This window comes from Apodemus sylvaticus, chromosome 16 (genome assembly GCF_947179515.1).
Source record: "Apodemus sylvaticus chromosome 16, mApoSyl1.1, whole genome shotgun sequence".
Lineage (NCBI taxonomy): Eukaryota > Metazoa > Chordata > Mammalia > Rodentia > Muridae > Apodemus > Apodemus sylvaticus.
The window spans coordinates 47,657,176-47,668,054 of NC_067487.1; the positions used below are offsets into that span (position 1 = coordinate 47,657,176).

General features: G+C 43.7%; 1 protein-coding gene across 3 annotated transcripts in view; it reads right to left on the bottom strand.

Annotated features, from left to right (window-relative positions):
* The window catches only part of Plpp1 (phospholipid phosphatase 1), a 63,749-nt gene extending 57,684 nt beyond the window's left edge, over positions 1 to 6,065 (bottom strand). The window contains exon 1 of one of the 3 annotated variants that reach the window (XM_052159662.1): positions 5,582 to 6,065. In XM_052159662.1, the coding sequence (XP_052015622.1) occupies positions 5,582 to 5,639 (58 nt within the window). In that variant the 5' untranslated portion in view covers positions 5,640 to 6,065. Of the gene's footprint in view, positions 1 to 353; positions 448 to 5,581 lie in introns of those variants that run through there. The other 2 variants (XM_052159663.1, XM_052159661.1) reach the window with 2 other exon arrangements.
* Positions 6,066 to 10,879: the final 4,814 nt, after the last annotated feature.

Sequence of the window (10,879 nt, forward strand, 5' to 3'; positions counted from 1 at the left end):
TCAGATTTTATTCTATACTTACTGTGTTTTGGCATAATGGTGCTTGATTTGGATAACGATAAGGAAACCAGAATTCTCCTCCCAATAAGCCAACATGAGGTAGAAAGACAGAGACTTGGTGGTCAAGAGCACTTGCTCTTTTGGAGGATCCAGGCTTGGTTCCCAACACCCACACAGCAGCTCACATCTGTTCCAGAGATTATGATTCTATCTTGTGGACTCTGCAGGCATTACACACACAGCACACATAAACTCCAACTGGTGCTCTCTCTCTCTCTCTCTCTCTCTCTCTCTCTCTCTCTCTCTCTCACACACACACACACACACACACACACTAAATTAAGCAAACAAACCTTTAAAAAAGAAAAGTCCAACAATATCCCAAAGGCTCCCGTTGCATCTGCTATCAAAGACATTTAACTGGTGACTCATGCAAAAAGAAAAACTTGCTCAGTTCTGGATGGGACACAGATGGGTATCATCTGGAGGATCCTGGGCAAAACAACAAGAGCAAAACAAAAACAAACAAAAACAGCACACGCAAATGATATAGTCAAGAGAGGAAAAACTGGGGAGCCACTTTGAAAGCACAGGAGGATTTGGAGAGAGCAGTTAGAGATGGTGGTGTGTCCCTGATGTACTGATGTGGTGGCACCTGTCTTTACTCCCAGCACTTAGGAGTCAGAGGCAGGTAGATCTCTGAGTTCAAGGCCAGCCTGGTCCACATAGTAGGTTCCAGACTAGCCAAAACTATATGTCAAGACTCTACCTACAAATAAATAAGCAAGGAGGCAAATTAAAACAGAAATCAACAATAGGCCTGTCAAATCAAGGACTCAAAAAAAAAACCACAAAAAAGATTATTCTACTTCATCATTCTACATCAAGAAGCCAGCGTCAAGTCTAAGTCTAAGGTCTATGCAGCACAGACAGGTATTATAAAGTGATCACTACACAGCCAAATACAGACACACTAAAGGCATGTTTTGCCAGTTCCATCTATGTCCTAGCTATCACAGGACTACCTACAGACAAATCGTGAGCACAGATACTTGAGTCCCTATTCCCCAAGATCAAGTTGAAAATTGGGGAGAAAAAAATTATAAACGCAAAGCTAGGCAGCTTCTGGCATTTCCATATCTCTGAGAGTAAAATGATAAATCACGGCTCTACAATGGTACAGATCTAAGCTGTGGCCCTTCTCCTTGATCAAAGGGCACCATGCCTGCATTGGTACACTTAGCATGATGTAACATCTTGTTTGTTTCTCCTTCACTAGACTCTGAGCTTCTTTAGGGAAGGGACCGTCCTATTTACCTTGCCATCCCCAGCACTCAAAGTACAAAAGTCATCCCAGAGTGTGCACTGAATCAATTAATGGACTCTGCCTATTAACTGGTGGCTAAAATACAGAATGATCCTTAGTAATTAAACAGTAAGTTATATTCAGAACATAGTATAATATTGGGCTAAAATAGCCACTTTTATACCAACTCTATTATTGTTCTTTATAGAGTAGCTTTTCATGTGTTCAGGCGATTGTTTATAGACTTACCAACAGTTTTAGAACCACTGATCACAAGAACAAAAGCAAGACCGAGTGTGGTGGCACCTGTCTTTAATCCCAGCACTTAGGAGTCAGAGGCAGGTAGATCTCTGAGTTCAAGGCCAGCCTGGTCCACATAGTGGGTTCCAGGCTAGCCAAAACTACATGTCAAGACTCTACCTATAAATAAATAAGCAAGGAGGCAAATTAAAACAGAAATCAACAATAGGCATGTCAAATCAAGGACTCAAAAGAACCACAAAAAAGATTACTTCATTTCACAGGATCAAATACATATCATCTCTCAAATTTCTTTTCTCCAAGAGTTTACTACAAAAGGAGCTAATAATTTAGATATTGATGAATTAATGGAGATTATTTAGAAATAAACACACACACAAATACATATATACATAATGTTTAATGATCACTTCAAAAGACATCACCCTGGGTAAAAATTATAAAGTACTTGTGTAACAAAATCATGTTACATCATCATATTAAAATGGGTATACAGAATGATGTTGGAGTAGTCATTAACAGAATATGGAACATATTCACATTATAATTATGAATCACTTTCACATAACCTATATTTATGAAGTGCTTCATCATCTTTCTGCCAGTGTAGTCAACTTTTACCTGTGGATGCTCCACAGAAAAAGGGAAAAAGTTTAAGCCAGACTGAATGCTCCCTTGAAGCAAACAATTTTAGGCTGCCAATCTCTGTCAGTATGGCAAATAAATCCCACTCCTAGAAAGTTAAGTTTGCTTCTAAATCTGTCTTCTAAAAGTCAATCTTAAAAACATTCTGTATCAGTGTTCTTTCTCCCTTAGTGTTAATTGTGGGAGCTGATGTTGTTATATCTAATTACACTTTCATGTCTAATTAAAATAAGTAGGTTACTTTCTACTTAGGAAAAGGGAAATCTGGGCTATCTTGACAATACACTGAACTACTTTAAAAAAATTTCAGCAGCAACACAAGAAAAAAACAATAATAATAGATAATAATAATAATAATAAATAAACAGATAAAATAGCATTCAAGAAGATGGGGGTAGAGAGATGGCTCAAAGGTTAAGAGCACTTACTGTTCTTCCAAAGGACCTGGGTTCAATCCTCAGCACCCACACTGCAGCTTATAACTGTCTGTAACTCCAAAATCTAACATCCTCACACAGACATATATACAGACAAAACACTAATGCATGTAAAATAAAAATTATTAAAAAAGAAATGCTAATCTATAAAAAAAGATTCAAATGGTAAAGTATCTTTTTAAAAAGGCAAACCTAAAGTAATATAGAATCCCTCAAAAGAGCTTTTCTTCAAATCAGTAAGAACATCATAGCTGGCCGGGTATGGTGGTTCATGCCTGTATCTAACACTTTTGAGGTTGGGGGAATGGCAGAAGTTTAAATCTAGCCTGGGCTACACAGTAATCTCACCTGAGCTGCAGGGCCCATGTTTCAAAAACAAAACAAAAACAACAACAACAAAAAACCCAAGAGGTATGGGAAGACACAATGAATATTGACAATGCCTTAAGGAGAGCATACTCTGGAAACCGTGAGGCCAATTACATTACTATAAGATTACTCGGCGGTCAACAGGATGCGTCATGTTGCAAATATAGGCCACCCGCAAGAAAGCAGAATTCATAAAACTGCACTGCATATATATTTTCCCACTATACATGATATTTGTCAGTTTATTTGTTCAATAGAGATTCTAGGTTAACCTGAACCAACTATGTAGCCCAGAACAGCCTCTAACTCAGGAATCTTTCTCCTTTAACCATGTGAGTGATGGTATTAAAAGCATGAGACAGGACACCACGCCACCACATGAATTTTCCTCCAGCCCTGATATGAGGGTTGTGTCTAATCTTATTGTATCTTATTATGTCATGTTCAGTGGATATACCTGGGAGGCCTGCTCTTTACTGAGGGGAAACAGAAGTGGACCTGGGGGGAGGGGGACTGGGAGGAGTGGATGGGTGGACTGGGAGGAATGGGGGGAGGGGAAACTGTGGTCTGGTTTACTGAGAACTAAATTAATTAATTAATCAGAAGGTATAGATCTACTATATGGCTTCATATTAATAATATTAGCTGTGGCTCCCTATGGGTAGTATATATTGGTTCAGCCCTCCTAATCAGTGTTGGGTCCATAGGAAAACAACACCATAATTTAGCATGGTAGAGCATGCTGAGAGTCCCAGCACACTGGAGGCTGAGGAAGAGGGGGACAGAAGTTCCAAACCAGGCTGCACGGCAAGACCCTATATAGAAAGAAGAAAGAAGGAAAGGAGAGCGGGAAGAAGGGAAAGGAAAGAAGGCAGAAAAGAGAGAAAGGGAAAATATTTTATAAGCTAATAACTTAAACTAATATGCCCCAATATCTAAAAATATGTTTATATAGACTGTTCTTGGTTAGTGACCCGGGCTTTCCCTAGGTAGCCCAAGCTGAACTTGAACTAAATATTTTCCTACCTCTGCATCACAAGTGCCTGGGTTGCAAGTCACCACATCCTAAGGAATGTTCTAGGACTGAATCCCCTCATAGTGAATTCCTACAATTCACTATGAAACTATAAGGGATGCCGTGTCCTGGTAAATAAAGAAGTTGCACAGATTTAAAAAAAAAGAAAGAAAGAAAGAAAGAAAGAAAGAAAGAAAGAAAGAAAGAAAGAAAGAAAGAAAGAAAGAAAGAAAGAAAGAACTCTTTAAGAAAATGCATTTTTTAAAAAAAACAGGTACTGAAATTTTAACAATTTGACAAGATAATAGGCACCTTAATGGTCAGGCTGGAAGCGGGAAATAGTCTAGAACGGCTAGATTAAAGCTTGGGGAAATTTCCTATCTCTGAGAAGCCTTTATACTGATTTGTATCTAGGATGCAAAAGCCACTAGTCCAGTCGCCTTGAAAACTCGCCAGGACTACGCCAGGACTACGTCAATTACTTAAGCCAGAGTCCCACCCACCCAAGCCTCCAAGGGCTTACAACTAGGTACAAGTGCCTGACCCAACGGTTTACAAGTGACAGACATAGGCAAAAAAAAAAAAAAAAAAAAAAAAAAAAAAAAAAAAAAGAAAGAAAGAAAGAAAAGAAAAGAAAAGTGAAAGCCACCCCACCCATTGCCTATCCCTTGACCAGATGACCCTAGTTTGGAGGTTTGGGATATTTGTTTTTGTTTTTCCTGAAAAAAAAAATTAAAAATTAAAAAAAAAAACCCATCTGGAGACAAAAAGACCCCAGAACTGAAGTCTTCCATCAGGAAAATAACCTCAACTTTGCCGTAGCTAAAGAAATTAAAGAAGCTAAAGAAGCTCCTTGCCAGGTTGTCACAGGAGACAGGCACACCGAGGCAGGGCTGCGCTAGAAGCAAACAGGAGGACTCCTACGGGATGGGGGAAAGCAAGCTTCTTCAGACCTCAGTCAGGCAGAAACCTGGCCATCTTCATCCCTCTCGCAACCTGACAATTTACAACCTGACGGCGCCTTCTAATTAGGAATGTTCTAAACCTTTTATAGACGGAAAACTTTCAAGTGCTTCTCACAAGCTACGATAAGATGGGCACCGAAGCCTGCCTACTCATGGAGGGAAAAGTCCGAGTGTACCAAACCTCCCAGCTTCACTGCAGAACCTGATGCGCCAGGGACCAGGGTTCTCTGCACCGTGCAGAGGGAGGAGCCCACCCTCTGCCTGTTAGAGTGGGCCGGGAAACAGAGGGGAGCAGCACAGGCGAGAACAGAGGCCAAGCAGGGCTAGACTCAGCACACCGGCAGACAGGCAGGGAGAGCCCACGCTGGAGCCACAGTGCTGGATGCAGAAGCGGGGTCCCCCCCACCCCCGACCCCGGGCTGAGCAAGCGGCTCCCCGCAACTCTCTCCGCAGCTGCGGCGCACGCACGCGCGCGCACGCCCGCCCGCCCGCCGGGCACACCCACCCTACACCGGAGCGCGGCTCCGCGGCAAGTCCACCCCCCTCCCGCCCGGAAGACCCCCGGGCCGCGGCGCCTACGTACCCAGCAACACGCACACCACATCGAGGACCACGTACGGCAGCCGCGTCTTGTCGAACATGGTCACGGGCTGGACGATGTCACTACCTGGTGCGGGCGGCGGTTGGAACAGACCGCGGCGGTCCAGATACCCAATTCCCAGGAGCCCCGCCCTCGGGATGGCGGCAGCCCCAAGCGACTGTGCGCCTCCTAGACTGAAGGGAGTAGCGACCTGGGTAGTTTGGGCTCGGCCGCACTGCCACCGAGGGCAACCGTGCCCCGGACCTTCCCTTCACGGTCCCCGTACCGGGCCGGGACTCCGGGCCAGTTGCCGCCGCTCTGTCGCCTCAGACGCCTGCTCGCTCAATGCTGGCTAGCCGCGGCCAAACGCCCTCCGCTGCCCTGTGCCCTCTCCAACAGGCGGGGCGAGCGGACTCGAGCTTTAAGGATGAGGACCCGGAGGGGGGAGGGGGGACGAACACGGGCCGCGGCTCCTCCCGCCCCGGGCGCGCGGCTGGGGCCAGTGCGCGGTCTCGCCAGCTGAAGGAGCGCGGGGACGACAGTGGGCGGAGCCGGGGAAACCCCAGGCCAGCGCAGACAGCCAATCAGCGCCATCGACCCCGCCCGCCGACTTGCGGAGCCCGCCCTGAATCTGGAAGCTGGTTGAAGGGGCGGAGCAAATTGCAGGGATTGGGAGTCCTCTCTTAATTCCATTCAGCTCTTAGTGCTGCTAGGCAATGCTTCCTTTAAAGGAGAGCCAGACCCAGTACACCAGTCCACAGCTCCTGCTGCCCGCCATCCTTCTCCTCCCATGGGCTCTCCCTCCAAACTGTTTAAAAGAGGTACCTCTAAGCCCACTTCTGTGACGGGCCTGCACCTTGGCCTTCCTGTTGGTCCTAGCTGAGCCTCATTTTAGCAAGAATCCTTCTTGCCCTCTGATCATTCTTGATATTTTCATACTTAACATCTGAACTTATTTTAATACTTAATATCTGAACCCTCCCGCCATCGGTGTATATAAATCCGTGGTCTGCCCTTAGCAAGAGGATCCCTGCCATTAATGTCTTCTTAGTCATTTTCTGTTCACTCACAGAAAATTACTCCAGCTCAGTTTCCCCTAACTGCAAGTCATGGGTCCTACTGCAATACAGTTCATTTGGGAGGAGTTTGGGCACTTGTCCAATGGTAGAGCTCTGGCCTTAGCACAGAGGCCCCTTAGTTTTGACCTGTAGCACAGCATCAGCCATGCTCACACAGACAATAGTTAACAATGTCTTCCTAAGTACCAATGGTTCAATAGCGGCAGCCCCACTACCATTCCCCATTCCCAGGAGGCCTCCAGAACACATTTAGTAATCTCAGTTTCCTAATGCGTTAAAAAAAAAAAAGGATGTTCATAATCCCTGCTGTCTGTTCCAAGCAAGAGGAAGTGGTGGGACTCAGAGACGATAATGTGACAATTGCTTTATAAAGAGTTAAACCACCACTACAGATCTTAACAATAGATGGTTTCCTCCTTGCTCATAATTTTTTTTTTTTTGAGGCAGAGACTCCTTTAGGCCAGGCAGGCCTCACATTCTGCTATGTAGCAGAGAATGGCCTTAATGCCTGCCTCTACCTCCCAAGGCATTATAGGCATGAGCCTGCATCCCACCCCCAGCCCAAACCACAAAACATGCCTTCTGCTTTCTCAGGTATTTCCTGCAAAGCAGCCCCAAAAGACCAGTGCAAAGATGCTACTCTCGGGGAGTCAGATGTGTTTGCAAGTGCAACTATAAACCATAAAAATATGTATTTTCAAATTTTTTGTTTCAACTTATTTAAATAGTTCCTTAAAAGCTCTCAACAATTTACACTCAAAAAAGATGTGGCATTTTTTTATTCTGTTATTTTTCCTAACCTCCAGAGTTATGAGAACCCTAGGTAGGCTGGTGGTAATAAATTTTGAACACTTGTGACATGACTATTCATTTTTTAGCTTTTATCAAGCACATACTATGTGTCAGGTACAGTCTAGGCAAGATGTTATATCTAAACAACTTTGAGGTGAAGACGCTGGACAAGGTGGTAGCCATCTGTAGTTCCAACACTTAAGAGAGATGGCAGCGAGAGAATCAGTTCTTGGGCAACCTCCAATACATAGCAGGTTTATTGTTACACTAATGGGAAATCTCCTTTCAGATAACTACCATCTTAGTTTGGTTTCTCTTGCTGGTATAAAGACCATGAACAACTTTGGGGGGGGGGGAAGGGTTTATTTAAGCTTATGGTTGTAATCTCTCATGACAGGAAGTCAGGGCAGGAACTAAAGGCAGGAATTTTGAGGTAGGAACTGAAGCTGAGACCATGGAAAATCTGTTTACTGGCCTGTTCCCCATGGCTTGCTCCCTGGCTTTCTAATACCACCCAGGACCACTGGATTAGGAGTGGCATTACCCACGATGAGTTAGACCCTCCCAAATCATGAATCAGGAAAATGCCCTACTGATTCTATAGGTCAGTCTGATGAAGGCAGTTCTTCAATTGAGATGCTCTCTTCCCAGATTACTGTAGCTTGTGTCAAGTTGAAAACAAAAATAAAAACCAAATGAACAACCTTCCCAGGACAAGCGGGAACTAATAAATGAGCAGTATATGAATGAGCCATTGTTAAAAATGTTAGGAAACGGGGCTGGAGAGATGGCTCAGCGGTTAAGAGCACTGACTGTTCTTCCAGAGGTTCTGAGTTCAATTCCCAGCAACCACATGGTGGCTCACAACCATCTATAATGGGATCCAATGCACTCTTCTAGTGTGTGTCTGAAGACAGCTACAGTGTACTCAATATAAATAAAAATAAATTAAAAAAAATAAATAAATAAAAATGTTAGGAAACAGGGTGATATGAATTTAGAGTGTCACGTTCTGTCACCTGTCCATCGACAGTTTATCATTGACAAGAGAGAAAAGGTTACTTTTATAGAACAGACCAGGGGGTCTTCATATGAATTCAGGTGGTCAAACTTAGCCTCACTGAGTTTCAGACAAGACATTGGTTATGTTAGGTGACATAAAACACGATATACTGTGCATGCATCACCTATAAAGAACCGGTACCAAGAACCTTTTATCCAAGCATAACTGTCTATAATCCTAAAGTCTAGACTCCAGAGACGTGTTGGATGATGGAATAAGTCAACTGAAGCTATTAGAGATAGCAACCATATGAAGTTAGAAGAAACATCTACTTCTAAAGTGTTCCATTCAAATGTGAAATTTCAGGAGTGAGGGAAATGGCCAAGGTGGTAAAAGGCTTGTCATACAAACTTGAGGACCTGAGTTTCTATTCACAGTGCCAATGCAAAAATCTGGGCATAGCTAGCCAGACAGTAGTCAGACAGCACACACCTTTAATCCTAAGACTCAGGAGGCAGAGGCAGCTGTATCTCTGAGTTCAGGGTTAGCCTGGTCTACAGAGTAAGTTCCAGGACAGCCAGAAATGCACAAAGAAATCCTGTCTTGCAAAACAAAACAAAGCCAATTCTGAACATAGTGGTTGGTGAGCACCTGTAATCCCTTAATTGGGGAGGTAGGGACAGCAGGTTCCTGGAGCTCCCTAGCCGGCCAGCCGGCCTATCGTGAGCTGCAGGTTCAGTGAGAGACCTTGTCCAAAGGAAATAAACTAGAGAGGGATTGAGGAAGACAATTAAGGTTGGTTTCTGGCCTACATAAGCACAAGGGTGTTCATACAACACACACACACACACACACAAACAGGTAAACACTCAAAATATCTTATTAAATATCAGCACTCATTTCAAGGATAATTGGACTACATAGCAATACCTCAATTAAAAAGGAAAGAAAAAGAAGAAGAAGAAGCTGAGGAAGAAGAAAACCTGCCCCTTACTTTCCAGCACTGCAAAGCCAGAAGCAGAAGGGTTCTGAGTTCAAGGCCGTCTCTTGCAGCACAAGAGCCCCTGTACCTGAGTTTGAGCCCCAGAACGGAAAGTGGAAGGAGAACTGACTGCTAAAGCTGTCCTCTGACTTCCACACATGCACCAGGGCACAAGTGAACCTGTGCCCACATATTATATACACACAATAACAATAAGCACATTGTTTAACTTTTAATTAATCTATCCTGAAGATCACCTGTTTAAAGTATATAGTCCTGCCACTTTGAGGATGTGCTCAGAGTTGAATAACCGTGATCAATTTTAAGACATTTTGATCAGTCAAGAAAGAAACTTAAGAGCTATTAATGAGTGATCATTTCCAGTTTCTCTTCTCCCATCCTTGGGTCCTAGGCAATTACTTACCTACTTTTTGTATCTATATAATTGCCTATTCTGGTCTTTCTCTCCCCACCCCATCTGCCTATAATTGTTTAACCTTTGGTCAACATCTCCTCTTCTCTTTTCCCCAATCATGCCTCTGGTAACCACCATCCCAGATGGTCTTCCTCTGAGATCATCTTTAGATTCCATGCACGAGTGAGACCAGACATTCGTTTTTCTTCTGTGCTTGACTTATTTAAATACGTGTTCTCCGGGTTCCCATGTGTCACAAATTATAGGATTTCATTCTTTTAATAACTAGACTTTCTCCGTCTCTCTCTTGCTCTCAACTTACATATCTGTTGATCTCGTGTCTTGGTCAATGCAGATGGTGCTGATATAAATGTGGACACAATGTTGTCTCTTTGGTATACAAGTTTCATCTTCTTTGGACATACACCCAGTTGTGGGATTTTTGGATTTATGGGGTAATTTTATCCCTAGTGTTCTGGAGAAATTCCATGATGGTTATTTAGTTTACACCCCGCAGATAGTATATAAGAAATCTTGTATCACCATGTGTCTACTGGTGTGAATCTTTTGTCTTTTCGATATTAACCATTCTAATAGGTGTGAGATTATTTGCCTTTCCCAGTGATTGAGTGACTCAAGCAACAGGTATTGATCTGACAATATATTGCCATCTCAGGACACGATTGTGGAGGGTCTGAAATGAGCAAGAGAGGACATTTTTCTCAAGTAGCCTGCCACCCACTTAGAAAGCCAGGCATACAGCTGAATGAATGCAGTATTGTACAGAAGTGTGCTGGTGTACAGCAGGCTCTCAGACTGGAGTGGGAGCCCTGGAGAGATGCCACAGAGAGGTGACTCTCGTCTGCTCTTCCCTGGCTCTCTACCACACCAACAGTGTGTTCTTGGGTAAGAAGGAAATACACAGTTGAGATTGTAACAGGCTCTCCCCAACTCAGAAGTCCTAGATAACAGCTTTAAACGCTAGGTTAGTAGCCAGATGTGGTGGCACACACCTCTAGTTTCAGCTCTA